General features: G+C 49.2%; 1 protein-coding gene across 1 annotated transcript in view; it reads right to left on the bottom strand.

The window, feature by feature from the left end:
• HYDIN (HYDIN axonemal central pair apparatus protein) overlaps nt 1–15,890 on the bottom strand; it is a 2,443,906-nt gene that overhangs the window by 998,617 nt on the left and 1,429,399 nt on the right. The window contains exon 62 of the mRNA XM_030205004.1: nt 2,756–2,929. Coding sequence (XP_030060864.1) covers nt 2,756–2,929 — 174 coding nt within the window. The remainder of the gene's footprint in view (nt 1–2,755; nt 2,930–15,890) is intronic.

The raw sequence follows: 15,890 nt of genomic DNA, 5'->3' as shown, positions 1-15,890 counted from the left end.
AATTTCCCCGATCACCTCTGGAACCATTCTATCCCACTATCTTTGCTGCCCCTGATCTTGGTCCTCTACATGCTGTTCTTCACACCCTGATTGGCTCCTTACCCACAGGCTTGTCCTTAATGCTGCTAAAACCACTGCTTGCTGGATTACAGGCTAACCCCTCTACATCCACTATCCCCCTGTTGTTCTTCAACCACTCTATGATACAGGTCCCTTCCTTCCGCTATTTGTGAGTTGTTTTTGACTCTCATCTTTCATTTGAACATCAGGTCTCCTGAGTAGTTAAATTAAGTTTCCTTTTGTTAAGTCATTTATGATCAATTCACAAACTCTTAGACTTTCCTTCCATGCATTTAATCCTGACTAAAATTAAATTGCCAAAATTTATATTCGGTTAAAAAGTCTTTATTAAACAGGTCAATTAAGTCCAGACTACTACAGTGACTTTGAGATAGTATACATTCCGTTTGGTATGCTTTATTCATCAAGTCAAATATTCAACATTGAAATTCTTTGCATTCTGTATGCTACTGGTATACTTGTAAATTTTGACATCATGTGGAAAAAGTCATTCTGGCAACCTTGTTTCACGCTGTTTATTTGGACTCCTGATGAAGGCTCTGGTCAAAATACAGTCTGTGTAGAGTCCAGTGATTGTCTATACTTGACTTGTTTAATAAAAACTTTTTAACCAATTTTGCTGCATCGCCTTGGTCTTTCCCACCCTAACCTGTCTTCACTGATTTACATGGGATTGCTTGTCTTTCCTTTTTTGGACCAAAACTTATATTCATCAGTCTGAACAGCTATTCACCTGTGAACACTTTTTATTGGCAAAATGAATGAAGCAATACCTAAAGGTTGTCAATTGGATACAGACTCATTCAACAGGGTTGATCCATTCCTGGTTTTACTACACTGCATACAGGGACTTGTAGTCTTGTTTTGGGAATGCATTAAAATCAGACCTACACATCCCTGCATGCAATAGGGTAAGCTCAGGAATAAATCAATCCTGTCAAGTAAATCTGGATCCAGCTGCCAACCCTACCAACCCAGAGTGTCAAGAAAGCTTGGAGGGGCATAATCGAAAGGGGCGCCCAAGTTTTCTTGAGGACGTCCTCGCCGGAACCTTACCTTGTGTGCTGAGTCCCCCAAATCCACCCCCCAAAACCCACTCCCCACAACTGTACACCACTAAGGGGTGAAGGGGGGCACCTAGATGTGGGTACAGTGGGTTTCTGGTGGGTTTTGAAGGGCTCACATTTACCACCACAAGTGTAACAGTAGGGGGTTTGGGCCTGGGTTCGCCTGCAAGTGCACTGCACCCACTAAAACGATGGAGCTGGGTATGATATTTGAGGCTGGCATAGAGGCTGGAAAAATATTTTTAAAATATTTTTGAGGGTGTGAGGGGGTTAGTGACCACTGGGGGAGTAAGGGGAGGTCATCCCCGATTTCCCCTGGTGGTCATCTGGTCATTTAGGGCACATTTTTGTGGCTTGGTCATAAGAAAAAAAGGACCAGGTAAAGTCGTCCAAGTGTTCATCAGGGACGCCCTTCTTTTTTCCATTATCGGTCGAGGACGCCCATGTGTTAGGCACGCCCCAGTCCCGCCTTTGCTACGCCTCCAACACGCCCCCGTGAACTTCAGTCATCCCCGCGATGGAAAGCAGTGGAGGACGCCCAAAATCAGTTTGTGATTATGCTGATTTGGGTGACCCTGTGAGAAGGATAACCATCTTGAGATTTGTGTCGAAAGATGGGCGTACTTGTCTTTCAAAAATAAGCCTGTTGGATTGTTACAAGAATGCAAGAAGCATCTAAGGGGTCCTTTTTCCTAAGGTGCACCGTCAAAAAGTGGCCTGCACTGGTGTAGAGATGTGTATTGGATGCGCGCAGGTCCATTTTTCAGCGCACCTGCAAAAAACACCTTTTTTGGGCAGAAAATGGACATGCGGCAAAATGAAAATTGGCACACGTCCATTTTGGGCCGGAGATCTTACTTTCACCCATTCCTTAGCAGTACGCTCTCACGTGTTAACCAGGTGGTAATCGTCAGCGTGTGTACAATGCTGATTACTGCCCAGTTAGCATTGCGTGCCGGAAAAGAAAATATATTTTTCGGCACCTGTAAAAAATGAAATTACCACCCGGGCCACGTGGTAGCTGTGTGGTAGTTCCAAATTGGTGTGCATTGGGTGCACAAAGGTGCCTACGCGGCTTAGTAAAAGGCCCCTAAATACTTTTGCTGATCAAAAGACAGTGATACTCATTGTCCTCAAAGCACTCTACAGTATATACAGTATATACCAATGATATATTGGTATATATATCTCTGTTCGCTGGGTAAATATCTCCTGTTGTCCCCCTTCTCCCCCACTGCTAACTCCAGGCTCCGTACCTTCTATCTCGCTGCTCCCTATGCCTGGAATAGACTCCCTGAGCCGGTACGTCAGGCTCAGTCTCTGGCTGTCTTCAAACCTAGGCTTAAAGCCCACCTCTTTGCTACTCCTTTCGACTCCTAACCATGACTCTCTTACTCAGTACCCTCACTTATTGCCCTAGCCTTTATCCTCACCTCTTTATTCCCTTACCTTTAATTGTTCTGTCTGTCTCATGTCTTATCTAGATTGTAAGCTCTTTGAGCAGGGACTGTCTTTTTTGTGTATGGTGTGCAGCGCTGCGTATGTCTTGTAGCGCTATAGAAATGATAAGTACTAGTAGTATGTATTTCTGAAGATTCAGTACTTACCGCCTTCTTCCATGTCCCGCTGTGACTTTTCCAAAGCTGCCCTCATACATAATTTTCTTGCTTCAAGCCCTGCTGAGGTGTTCCCAGCAGAAATTGCTTCGAGCACAACAGAGTCAATAGACAAACAAGCCGAACCATAGTACTTTGCCAAAGCAACAGCCAAATTTGTCTTTCCTTTAAAATACAAAAATATTGAAAGTTTCATCTGATGATTCTGAATAATACATTAACATATTGTATTTCATAATTGATAAATTGTATGCTGCACTGTCTAAATAGAAGGTAATTTTGTTAAAAGACCACCTACCCCCTCAATCTATAATATGGTGCATAAATTTACACACCAATTACATGCATATACTTATAGAACAATAGCATGTATATGAGTAACAGGTAGTTGAGCACTCAGAGTTATTCTATAAATCAGTGTTTCCCAAGTCAGTCCTGGAGTACCCCCTTGCCAGTCAGGTTTTCAGGATATCCACAATGAATATGAATGAAATAGATTTGCATACAATGGAGGCAATCTATGCAAATCATGCATATTCATTGTGGATATCTTGAAAAAACCTGACTGGCAAGCGGGTACTCCAGGACCGACTTGGGAAATACTGCTATAAATGATGCATGCAACTCAGTGCATAAAGGCAAGGAGATCATTCACAGGGGAGAAGCATGGGTGGGTCAAAAATTTACTTGTGTACCTCACAGAATACTGTAAATTATGCACCAAAGTGCCATATTTTAAGCGCATGCACTTAGACCTGCCATTGTCATGGCATAAGCGGACATACTGTCACGTCTGTGGCCGTGACCACCCTTAGACTTACCTTATTTCTGGGGTCAGCTTCTAAGCTGGCTTCTGCCTATCCTTTCTGGAGTAGTTTTCCTTCTGTGTGCTGGCTGCTTCCAGCATGGCTCTAATTACTCCACTCTACTGCACCTGGGGGTGCTGCCTGAGTTAGCTCTACCTCTGTCTTCAGCCTGGCTCTGTTTGCTCCTCTGTGCTGCACCTAGGTATTCTAAGTCTCTCTATGTTCTGTATGCGCTCTGCCTGCTCCTTGGTTTGTGCTCCTCTCACCCGCTGGTGGCCAGAGCCAGTGGCTGCCATAGTTTGTCTTGCTGTTCCTACCCGTTCCAGACTTTAGCCCAGTCCGGTTCTTCCAGGCTGCCGAACTTGTCGCACTTGTTTGTGCCTGGACAGCCTCCGTAGTTGCTTACTGATGGCTGCAGCTACTCCTCAGGTGTTGAAGGGCTTTATTAATCACTTAGAGACTGCAGCCTTTGCATCGTCTAAGGTCCCTGGTATGTTAGAGTGCTCTGTGCACTGCTACCTTGTCCAGTTCAGTGTGAGTTTCTAGCTTGTTACTAGTAGCTTGGGCATAGCTTTTCTTGTTGGTGTAGATCCCCTATGGGTGAGGTTTTTTAAAGAAGGTGGTATGATGGTAAAATCACGGTGTAGGGTCCCACGCTAAACTCTCACCACTTAGAGAAGGTACAAAGAAAGGTGGGGGAAATTCTGCATTTTGTATATTATACAGTGTGCAATTCAAGATGTTAGGCGAATTTCCCTTGATGTTACAAAATTTTAATGATGACAATATTGCACACTAACTTTTAAATTATAATAATTTATTGCACAAGATGTTTCTTTTTAACTTTTCAGAAAATGTATCAACTTTCAATCAATAAACTTTCCTCTGAAATTCTCAACACCACAAATCAGATAAGTAGTACAAATAATTACTTTCTCTGTTACTCAGAATTTACTTTAACTATGAAATTTTAACAAGAAAATTGATTCTTTGTGTCAATTGCTTTCTTACAGATGTCCACTTCCTTCACTTTGCAATGTAACTGAATCTCAGCATAAACCTCCAGGTATTTACGTGTAAGTTTAAAGTCTCTGAAACGGTGTAGGTGGTGATTTTTGTACTTAGCTGCTTCAGTTGAACTTTCTTGTATGACAGTAACTTTTGTCTTTTGTGGTAGCTGGTGCACGTGTTGCTCCTGCGATGGTCCTCCTGCGTTGCCCAACAGCCTCTGTACCTGTACTTTGGTTAACCAAAAGAAATTGAAACCCTGTCTCCCTATCCTGTGGGAATTTTTATAGGGATTTTTGTTATCAAAACTGTGGCCAACCTATCTAGAGTAAATCAATAGATAATTAATGTTTCCTATTGCAGGACCTGCCTTATTACTTTTCCCTGCCTAATGAAGAACACTCTTCCATGTATGTTAATCACACCTTGTAACCAGTCACACATTTCATACCTCACTGCCCTCATACACAGCAGTTCAGCTAAGGACAACAGTCCTGTTTCAATTTTTAATCAGCACCAATTCTCACTGCAGACCGGTGCAAGGTGATCACAAAACCTGCTTCGTGGCAGATCAGTGGGAACACACCAGATTTGCACACTCACCCTTTTCTACACAATTTGTAGTCCCTCCAAACTCAGGCAGACCCCTCAGTACAACCACTCATTAACATATATGCATTGCACTCAAAGTGTCAGTCAAATGCACTGTGGCCACAACTCTGCTCTGAGACAGATCAGTGGAAACACAACAGTTTTCCTGCACACTCACTGTCACTAGCCACCTTCACTTGTTACCAGCAGGCTATTATACAGCTTATAGCCTATTTCAACTCAGGCAAGCCTTTCTGTAACCACTTAGCAAATTAACACATATGCACTCCCTCAGCGCCAGTCAGGTGTGCTGTGGTTTTCAGCTTGTCTAATCACACAAATTTCTTATACATACATGGGCAGATCATCTTTCATGCAGGCAAAACCACCCAACAGGAGACAGGCAACCCTAAGACGGGCTGAAGTAGACAGGACTGGAGTGGCTGGGCTGGAGCTGAAGAGGCAAGCAACAAGGAATCCAGGAACAACGTCCTACAGCAGGGTTCAGGCTTGAGAAGCAGGATACAGGAGCTACATACAAGCTAAGCTCAAGAGAATAGGAATGACAGATACGCTTGCCAGAGGAAGGGTTAGACTGGAGCTACAGTAGCTAACAGATAGAAAGGAGAGAAATGGCTACAGCATCAGCCGCTAACCAAACTCAGACAGGGAGCAGAGCCACTGCACAGGGATAACAGAAAGGCTAGAAGCCCACAGAGAATAATATACACAGAAAGACTGAAAGCCTACAGGTCAGAGAGAAACATCCAGAAAGGCTATAAGCCCACAGAAAGGCTGGAAACCCCCAGGCCGCAGTAATACAGCCAGAAGGCCTGGAAGCCCACAGATAAAAGGGATATACACAGATAGACTGGAGGCCCTCAGAGCAATGGGCACAGAAGAGATGGAAGCCCACAGAACAATAGACACAGAAGGGCTAAAAGCCCACAGAGCAATAATACCCAGAGCAGGAAAGCAAGAAGCCCACAGGTAAGTAATAGACTAGGCAGAAAGCCTACGAGCAATAATACCCTGAGCCAGAAGGCAAGGCCCACAGGTGATAGTAACTAGCAAAGCAGAATGGCTGGAAGCCCACAAGAAAAGACAAGGAAAGCTAACTGTGCAGACAGCACACTAACCTTGGGACCTAAGGCACTGCGTAGGCATTGGTAATGCAAAGGCACTGAAGACCAGAACACCAGTTCCTTAAGAAGGCCCTGACAGATGAGGTCACCCCTTCAGGCCACAGGCAAGGAGCATACAGAAGCCCAGAGAAACCTAACCCTCACAGGTGTAGTCTATTGAGGTAATTAGTGTCAGGCTGGAAGCAGCCAGCCCACCCAGCCTGAGACAGAGCTACCTCAGGAACAGCCCACTGAAATACAGAGAGGCCCAATACACACAAGTGTAGAGTAGTGAAGCCATTAGAGCAGCCAGCCCACAGAGGCAGAGATAGAGCTAACTCAGGAACAGTATACTGAAGCACAGAGAGGTTAAACCCACACAGGTGCAGTATACTGAGGCAATCAGCGCCATGCTGGAAGTGGCCAGCACCCAGAGACAGAAACAGAGCCAACTCAAAAGTAGACAGAAACCAGCACAGACACTAATTCCCAGAAATAGGGTAAGTCTGAGGGTGGTCACGACCACAGACATGACAGCAGGTGAAACAACTATTACAGATTGTAAACTTTTCACAAACTCCATTTTAAAATCAGATTCTCCCATTAAAGTGTATGGGGAAAATGGATTTCCATACAAAAGACACTATAAATTACATTACTCTTTAAAGCGAATGCTACATAGCTGTAGAAGGTATTCTCCGAGGACAGCAGGCTGATTGTTCTCACTGATGGGTGACGTCCACGGCAGCCCCTCCAATCGGAATCTTCACTAGCAAAAGCCTTTGCTAGCCCTCGCGCGCCGATGCGCACCGCGCATGCGCGGCCGTCTTCCCGCCCGAAACCGGCTCGTGCCGGCCAGTCTCATATGTAGCAAGACAAAGAGAAGGGAAGACACAACTCCAAAGGGGAGGCGGGCGGGTTTGTGAGAACAATCAGCCTGCTGTCCTCGGAGAATACCTTCTACAGGTATGTAGCATTCGCTTTCTCCGAGGACAAGCAGGCTGCTTGTTCTCACTGATGGGGTATCCCTAGCCCCCAGGCTCACTCAAAACAACAACCATGGTCAATTGGGCCTCGCAACGGCGAGGACATAACTGAGATTGACCTAAAAAATTTTCCAACTAACTGAGAGTGCAGCCTGGAACAGAACAAACATGGGCCTAGGGGGGTGGAGTTGGATTCTAAACCCCGAACAGATTCTGAAGCACTGACTGCCCGAACCGACTGTCGCGTCGGGTATCCTGCTGCAGGCAGTAATGAGATGTGAATGTGTGGACAGATGACCACGTTGCAGCTTTGCAAATCTCTTCAATAGTGGCTGACTTCAAGTGGGCTACCGACGCTGCCATGGCTCTAACATTATGAGCCGTGACATGACCCTCAAGAGCCAGCCCAGCCTGGGCATAAGTGAAGGAAATGCAATCTGCTAGCCAACTGGATATGGTGCGTTTTACTACAGCCACTCCCCTCCTGTTGGGATCAAAAGAAACAAACAATTGGGCGGACTGTCTGTTGGGCTGTGTCCGCTCCAGATAGAATGCCAATGCTCTCTTGCAGTCCAATGTGTGCAGCTGACGTTCAGCAGGGCAGGAATGAGGACGGGGAAAGAATGTTGGCAAGACAATTGACTGGTTCAGATGGAACTCCGACACAACCTTTGGCAGAAACTTAGGGTGAGTGCGGAGGACTACTCTGTTATGATAAAATTTGGTGTAAGGGGCCTGGGCTACCAGGGCCTGAAGCTCACTGACTCTACGAGCTGAAGTAACTGCCACCAAGAAAATGACCTTCCAGGTCAAGTACTTCAGATGGCAGGAATTCAGAGGCTCAAAAGGAGGTTTCATCAGCTGGGTGAGAACGACATTGAGATCCCATACACTGTAGGAGGCTTGACAGGGGGCTTTGACAACAGCAAACCTCTCATGAAGCGAACAACTAAAGGCTGTCCTGAGATCGGCTTACCTTCCACACGGTAATGGTATGCACTGCTTGCACTAAGGTGAACCCTTACAGAGTTGGTCTTGAGACCAGACTCAGACAAGTGCAGAAGGTATTCAAGCAGGGTCTGTGTAGGACAAGAGCGAGGATCTAGGGCCTTGCTGTCACACCAGACGGCAAACCTCCTCCACAGAAAGAAGTAACTCCTCTTAGTGGAATCTTTCCTGGAAGCAAGCAAGATGCGGGAGACACCCTCTGACAGACCCAAAGAGGCAAAGTCTACGCTCTCAACATCCAGGCCGTGAGAGCCAGGGACCGGAGGCTGGGATGCAGAAGCGCCCCTTCGTCCTGCGTGATGAGGGTCGGAAAACACTCCAATCTCCACGGTTCTTCGGAGGACAACTCCAGAAGAAGAGGGAACCAGATCTAACGCGGCCAAAAAGGAGCAATCAGAATCATGGTGCCTCGGTCTTGCTTGAGTTTCAACAAAGTCTTCCCCACCAGAGGTATGGGAGGATAAGCATACAGCAGACCCTCCCCCCAATCCAGGAGGAAGGCATCCGATGCCAGTCTGCCGTGGGCCTGAAGCCTGGAACAGAACTGAGGGACTTTGTGGTTGGCTCGAGATGCGAAGAGGTCTACCAAGGGGGTGCCCCACACCTGGAAGATCTGTCGCACTACACGGGAATTGAGCGACCACTCGTGAGGTTGCATAATCCTGCTCAACCTGTCGGCCAGACTGTTGTTTACGCCTGCCAGATATGTGGCTTGGAGCACCATGCCGTGACGGCGAGCCCAGAGCCACATGCTGACGGCTTCCTAACACAGGGGGCGAGATCCGGTGCCCCCCTGCTTGTTGACGTAGTACATGGCAACCTTGTTGTCTGTCTGAATTTGGATAATTTGGTGGGACAGCCGATCTCTGAAAGCCTTCAGAGCGTTCCAGATCGCTCGCAACTCCAGAAGATTGATCTGCAGATCGCGTTCCTGCAGGGACCAGCTTCCTTGGGTGTGAAGCCCATCGACATGAGCTCCCCATCCCAGGAGAGACGCATCTGTGGTCAGCACGTTTTGTGGCTGAGGAATTTGGAAAGGACGTCCCAGAGTCAAATTGGACCAAATCGTCCACCAATACAGGGATTTGAGAAAACTCGTGGACAGGTGGATCACGTCTTCTAGATCCCCAGCAGCCTGAAACCACTGGGAAGCTAGGGTCCATTGGGCAGATCTCATGTGAAGGCGGGCCATGGGAGTCACATGAACTGTGGAGGCCATGTGGCCCAGCAATCTCAACATCTGCCGAGCTGTGATCTGCTGTGACGCTCGCACCCGTGAGACGAGGGACAACAAGTTGTTGGCTCTGGCCTCTGGGAGATAGGCGCGAGCCGTCCGAGAATCCAGCAGAGCTCCTATGAATTCGAGTTTCTGCACTGGGAGAAGATGGGACTTTGGATAATTTATCACAAACCCCAGTAGCTCCAGGAGGCGAATAGTCATCTGCATGGACTGTAGAGCTCCTGCCTCGGATGTGTTCTTCACCAGCCAATCGTCGAGATATGGGAACACGTGCACCCCCAGCCTGCGAAGTGCCGCTGCTACTACAGCCAAGCACTTTGTGAACACCCTGGGCGCAGAGGCGAGCCCAAAGGGTAGCACACAGTACTGGAAGTGACGTGTGCCCAGCTGAATTCGCAGATACTGTCTGTGAGCTGGCAGTATCGGGATGTGTGTGTAGGCATCCTTCAAGTCCAGAGAGCATAGCCAATCTTTTTCCTGAATCATGGGAAGAAGGGTGCCCAGGGAAAGCATCCTGAACTTTTCTTTGACCAGATATTTGTTCAGGGCCCTTAGGTCTAGGATGGGACGCATCCCCCCTGTTTTCTTTTCCACAAGGAAGTACCTGGAATAGAATCCCAGCCCTTCCTGCCCGGATGGCACGGGCTCGACCGCATTGGCGCTGAGAAGGGCGGAGAGTTCCTCTGCAAGTACCTGCTTGTGCTGGAAGCTGTAAGCCTGAGCTCCCGGTGGACAATTTGGAGGTTTTGAGGCCAAATTGAGGGTGTATCCTTGCCGGACTATTTGAAGAACCCACTGATCGGAGGTTATGAGAGGCCACCTTTGGTGAAAAGCTTTCAACCTCCCTCCGACTGGCAGGTCGCCCGGCACTGACACTTGGATGTCGGCTATGCTCTGCTGGAGCCAGTCAAAAGCTCGTCCCTTGCTTTTGCTGGGGAGCCGAGGGGCCTTGCTGCGGCGCACGCTGCTGACGAGAGCGAGCGCGCTGGGGCTTAGCCTGGGCCGCAAGCTGTCGAGAAGGAGGATTGTACCTACGCTTACCAGAAGAGTAGGGAACAGTCTTCCTTCCCCCAAAAAATCTTCTACCTGTAGAGGTAGAGGCTGAAGGCTGCCGGCGGGAGAACTTGTCGAATGCGGTGTCCCGCTGGTGGAGCTGCTCTACCACCTGTTCGACTTTCTCTCCAAAAATATTATCGGCACGGCAAGGCGAGTCCGCAATCCGCTGCTGGATTCTATTCTCCAGGTCGGAGGCACGCAGCCATGAGAGTCTGCGCATCACCACACCTTGAGCAGCGGCCCTGGACGCAACATCAAAGGTGTCATACACCCCTCTGGCCAGGAATTTTCTGCACGCCTTCAGCTGCCTGACCACCTCCTGAAAAGGCTTGGCTTGCTCAGGGGGGAGCGCATCCACCAAGCCCGCCAACTGCCGCACATTGTTCTGCATGTGTATGCTCGTGTAGAGCTGGTAGGACTGAATTTTGGCCACGAGCATAGAAGAATGGTAGGCCTTCCTCCCAAAGGAGTCCAAGGTTCTAGAGTCCTTGCCCGGGGGCGCCGAAGCATGCTCCCTAGAACTCTTGGCCTTCTTTAGGGCCAAATCCACAACTCCAGAGTCGTGAGGCAACTGAGTGCGCATCAACTCTGGGTCCCCATGGATCCGGTACTGGGACTCAATCTTCTTGGGAATGTGGGGATTAGTTAATGGCTTGGTCCAGTTCGCCAGCAATGTCTTTTTTAGGACATGATGCATGGGTACTGTGGACGCTTCCTTAGGTGGAGAAGGATAGTCCAGGAGCTCAAACATTTCAGCCCTGGGCTCGTCCTCCACAACCACCGGGAAGGGGATGGCCGTAGACATCTCCCGGACAAAGGAAGCGAAAGACAGACTCTCGGGAGGAGAAAGCTGTCTTTCAGGAGAGGGAGTGGGATCAGAAGGAAGACCCTCAGACTCCTCGTCAGAGAAATATCTGATGTCTTCCTCTTCTTCCCACGAGGCCTCACCCTCGGTGTCAGACACAAGTTCACGAACCTGTGTCTGCAACCGTGCCCGGCTCGACTCCGTGGAACCATGGCCACGGTGGGAGCGTCGAGAGGTAGACTCCCTCGCCCACACCGGCGAAGCTCCCTCCGCCGACGTAGTCGGGGAGCCTTCCTGGGAGGCGACCGCAGTCGGTACCGCACGCGGCACCGACGCCGGAGACCTCACCCCGGGCAATGGACCAGCCGGCGCCACGCTCGACGGTACCGGTGGCACAAGCACCCCCGGTACCGGAGGGGTAGGGCGCAACAGCTCTCCCAGAATCTCTGGGAGAACGGCCCGGAGGCTCTCGTTCAGAGCGGCTGCAGAAAAAGGCATGGAGGTCGATGCAGGCGTCGATGTCAGAGTCTGTTCCGGGCGTGGAGGCTGTTCCGGGCTGTCCAGAGTGGAGCGCATCGACACCTCTTGGACAGAGGGTGAGCGGTCCTCTCGGTGCCGATGCCTGCTGGGTGCCGACTCCCTCGGCGACCCAGAGCTCTCGGTGCCGACATGGGAAGGGGACCGGTGACGATGCTTCTTCGATTTTTTGGAACGAAGCACGTCACCGGAGCTTCCCGGCACCGACGAGGAGGACGTAGAATCCAGCCGTCTCTTCCTCGGGGCCGAGGCCGAAGAAGGTCGGTCTCGGGGGGGCTGTACCGCAGGAGCCCTCAGGGTAGGGGGAGACCCACCCGAAGGCTCACCGCCACCAGCAGGGGAATGGACAGCCCTCACCTGCACTCCAGACGAAGCACCACCGTCCGACGACATCAGCAGACGAGGTCCCGGTATCACCGACGTCGATACAGTCGTCCGATGTCTCAGCGCCGATGCAGAGGGTCGATGCCTCGATACACTCGATGCACTGGCGGCCGAGGATGAAGGTCTGGACGCTGAAGACGTCGATACCCCCGATACCCCCGGTGCCGATGCCGACGAAGAGCCCGAGAACAAAATGTTCCACTGGGCTAACCTCACTACCTGAGTCCGCTTTTGCAAAAGGGAACACAGACTACAGGCCTGAGGGCGGTGCCCAGCCCTCAGACACTGAAGACACGACGCGTGCCTGTCAGTGAGCGAGATTACCAGGGCGCACTGGGTGCACTTCTTGAAGCCGCTGGAAGGCTTCGATGTCATGGGCGGAAAAATCACGTCGGCGAGATCACAACTCGAAATGGCGAAAATTGGCACCACAAAAATAGGGAGAAGAAATTTCGACTGAGGCCTAACTAAGGCCTACCCCGACGACGAAAGAAAACTTACCGGGGCGAAAAGCTCGAAATACGGGAAGGGAAAAACTGAAAAGGGTCTTCCCGAAACACTTTCTCAACTTCTCCGAAGAAACGAGTCGAAAACGACGCGCGAGGTCAACTTTCTGGGGCACGAATGGCGAAACACGACCGTACCGAGCGCGGACAAAAGAAGACTGGCCGGCACGAGCCAGTTTCGGGCGGGAAGACGGCCGCGCATGCGCGGTGCGCATCGGCGCGCGAGGGCTAGCAAAGGCTTTTGCTAGTGAAGATTCCGATTGGAGGGGCTGCCGTGGACGTCACCCATCAGTGAGAACAAGCAGCCTGCTTGTCCTTGGAGAATAAGAATTATACCATCATCCAGGCCACATTTTCCTGAATGCAATCCATGTTTTACATTTTTTAAACCATAAACAGGCACCATTTCACATCATTTGCATGTAACCCCCCCCCCCAAAGTAACATAGTAGATGACGGCAGAAAAAGACCTGCATGGTCCATCCAGTCTGCCGAACAAGACAACTCATGTGTGCTACTTTTTGTGTATACCCTACTTTGATTTGTACCTATGCTCTTCAGGGCACAGACCGTATAAAGTCTGCCCAGCACTATCCCTGCCTCCCAACCACCAGCCCCGCCTCCCAACCACCGGCTCTGGCACAGACCGTATAAGTCTGCCCAGCACTATCCCCGCCTCCCACCACCGGCTCTGGCACAGACCGTATAAGTCTGCCCAGCACTATCCCCGCCTCCCACCACCGGCTCTGCCACAGACCGTATAAGTCTGCCCCGCACTATCCCCGCCTCCCAACATCCAGCCCCGCCTCCCACTACCGGCTCTGCTATCCAATCTCGGTTAAGCTCCTGAGCAGACCCCAGATGGTTCCTTTACAGGGGACACCCAGCATTTTATTTATTTATTTTTTTAATACCCCATCTACATTGGCTTGTGTACAGCTTTACTAGTTCTTCTGTGTGTTGTGTTGTGTGAGTTCCTAGCGTGTGACTAGTTAGCTTTGTCATAGCTTTGCTTGTTAGCTTGTGTACAGCTTTACTAGTTCTCCTGTGTTTTGCTTAGTGTGAGTTTCTAGCTGGTGACTAGTTAGCTTGGGCATAGCTTTTTTGTTAGCTTGTGTACAGCTTTACTAGTTTTCTTGTGTTTAGCTTTCTGGTTTTCCCTTGTGTGTTTTCCTTTGCTTCTGGAGCTTCAGCCCTAGTCCTGTCCATTGCCTGAACCCCGATACTTGCTGCTTGTGGCCAGACCTGACTATTGCCGGAACCCGGACATTCCCTGCCTCTCTGCCTTGCTTTCGCCTAGGTGCCTGGGGGCACTTCTGTATCCTGACTCCTGTTGTTCCTGCTTGCTAGTTCCAGTTCTGGTTTTCCTGTAAGCCCTGCCGGCTGCCCGAACCTGAGGGCTCAACCCTCAGGGAACGGTGGCTAAGCATAGGTGAAGCCTAGGTCCAGTGTATTCCAGTCCAGTGGGCTCCACTCCAGTGTGTACCAGTCCAGTGAGTTCCAGTCCAGTGCGCACCCGTCTGGTGCGTTCCAGTCCTGTGTATTCCAGTGCAGAACTCCAGACCAGGGTTCCAGTCCAGCCTTGCCTCGTCTCTGCTTTGAAGGTGACCTTGCCTGCCACTGCCGCTCCACGGTAGTGGTCCAAGGGCTCACAAACCCAGTGCTTCCAGGGAAGAAGCCTGACAGAATGCAAAGGCCCTCGAGAACCCGACACATACGTAAAGAACACTAATGTACACACTTTAGGAAATCCAAAATTATATGCATAAATCCAACTCAGTTCCTTGCAAAACCTCTACTTGCCACAGGTAAAAAAGTATGCACAAAATGGCATTAAAAATAAACAAGAGAGGCAGTAATCTGCTTGCAAATATAACATAAAACAAAAAAGCAGACTGAGGAATGCATAGCTGTGTAGGTTTATTTTCAGTTACCCGATGTGGCCATGTCTTGCCTCAAAAGGCTGCATCAGGGGTTTACAATACACTGTTAATCAGACATGCAAAAAACAAAATTAAAATCAACATATAAATTAATTCAATTGTCTAAAACATGTACGCAATTCTAGAAATATCTAATTAAAGAATATAAAATACTGGATGGACCTGTACGGTCAATCCAGTCTGCCCAACAAGATAAACTCATATGTGCTACTTTATGTGTATACCTGACCTTGATTTGTATCTGTCATTTTCAGGGAACAGACTATAGAAGTCTGCCCAGCACTAGCCCCGCCTCCCACCACCGATGCTGCCACCCAATCTCCGCTAAGCTTCTGAGGATCCATTCCTTCTGAACAGTATTCCTTTATGCTTATCCCACGCATTTTTGAATTCCGTTACCGTTTTCATCTCCACCACCTCCCGTGGGAGGGCATTCCAAGTATCTACCACTCTCTCCGTGAAAAAATACTTCCTCACATATTTCTTGAGTCTGCCCCCCTTCAATCTCATTTCATGTCCTCTAGTTCTACCGCCTTCCCATCTCCGGAAAAGGTTCGTTTGCAGATTAATACCTCTCAAATATTTGAACGTCTGTATCATATCACCCCTGTTTCTTCTTTCCTCCAGGGTATACATGTTCAGGTCAGCAAGTCTCTCCTCATACATCTTGTAACGCAAATCCAATACCATTTTTGTAGCTTTTCTTTGCACTGCTTCAATTCTTTTTACATCCTTAGCAAGATACAGCCTCCAAAACTGAACACAATACTCCAGGTGGGGCCTCACCAACAACATGTACAGGGGCATCAACACCTCCTTTCTTCTCCTGGTTACACCTCTGTCTATACAGTCTTGCAGCCTTCTGGCTACGGCCACTGCCTTGTCACACTGTTTCATCACCTTCAGATCCTCAGATACTATCACCCCAAGATCCCTCTCCCCGTCTGTACATATCAGACTCTCACCACCTAACACATACGTCTCCCGTGGATTTCTACTCCCTAAGTGCATCACTTTGCATTTCTTTGCATTGAATTTTAATTGCCAAACCTTAGACCATTCTTCTAGCTTCTGCAGATCCTTTTTCATGTTTTCCACTCCCTCCTGGGTGTCCACTCTGTTACAAATCTTG

Source organism: Microcaecilia unicolor, chromosome 5 (assembly GCF_901765095.1).
Source record: "Microcaecilia unicolor chromosome 5, aMicUni1.1, whole genome shotgun sequence".
Taxonomy (NCBI): domain Eukaryota; kingdom Metazoa; phylum Chordata; class Amphibia; order Gymnophiona; family Siphonopidae; genus Microcaecilia; species Microcaecilia unicolor.
The sequence above is the reverse complement of the archived record's forward strand: the minus strand, read 5'-3'. Positions and strand labels throughout refer to the sequence as shown.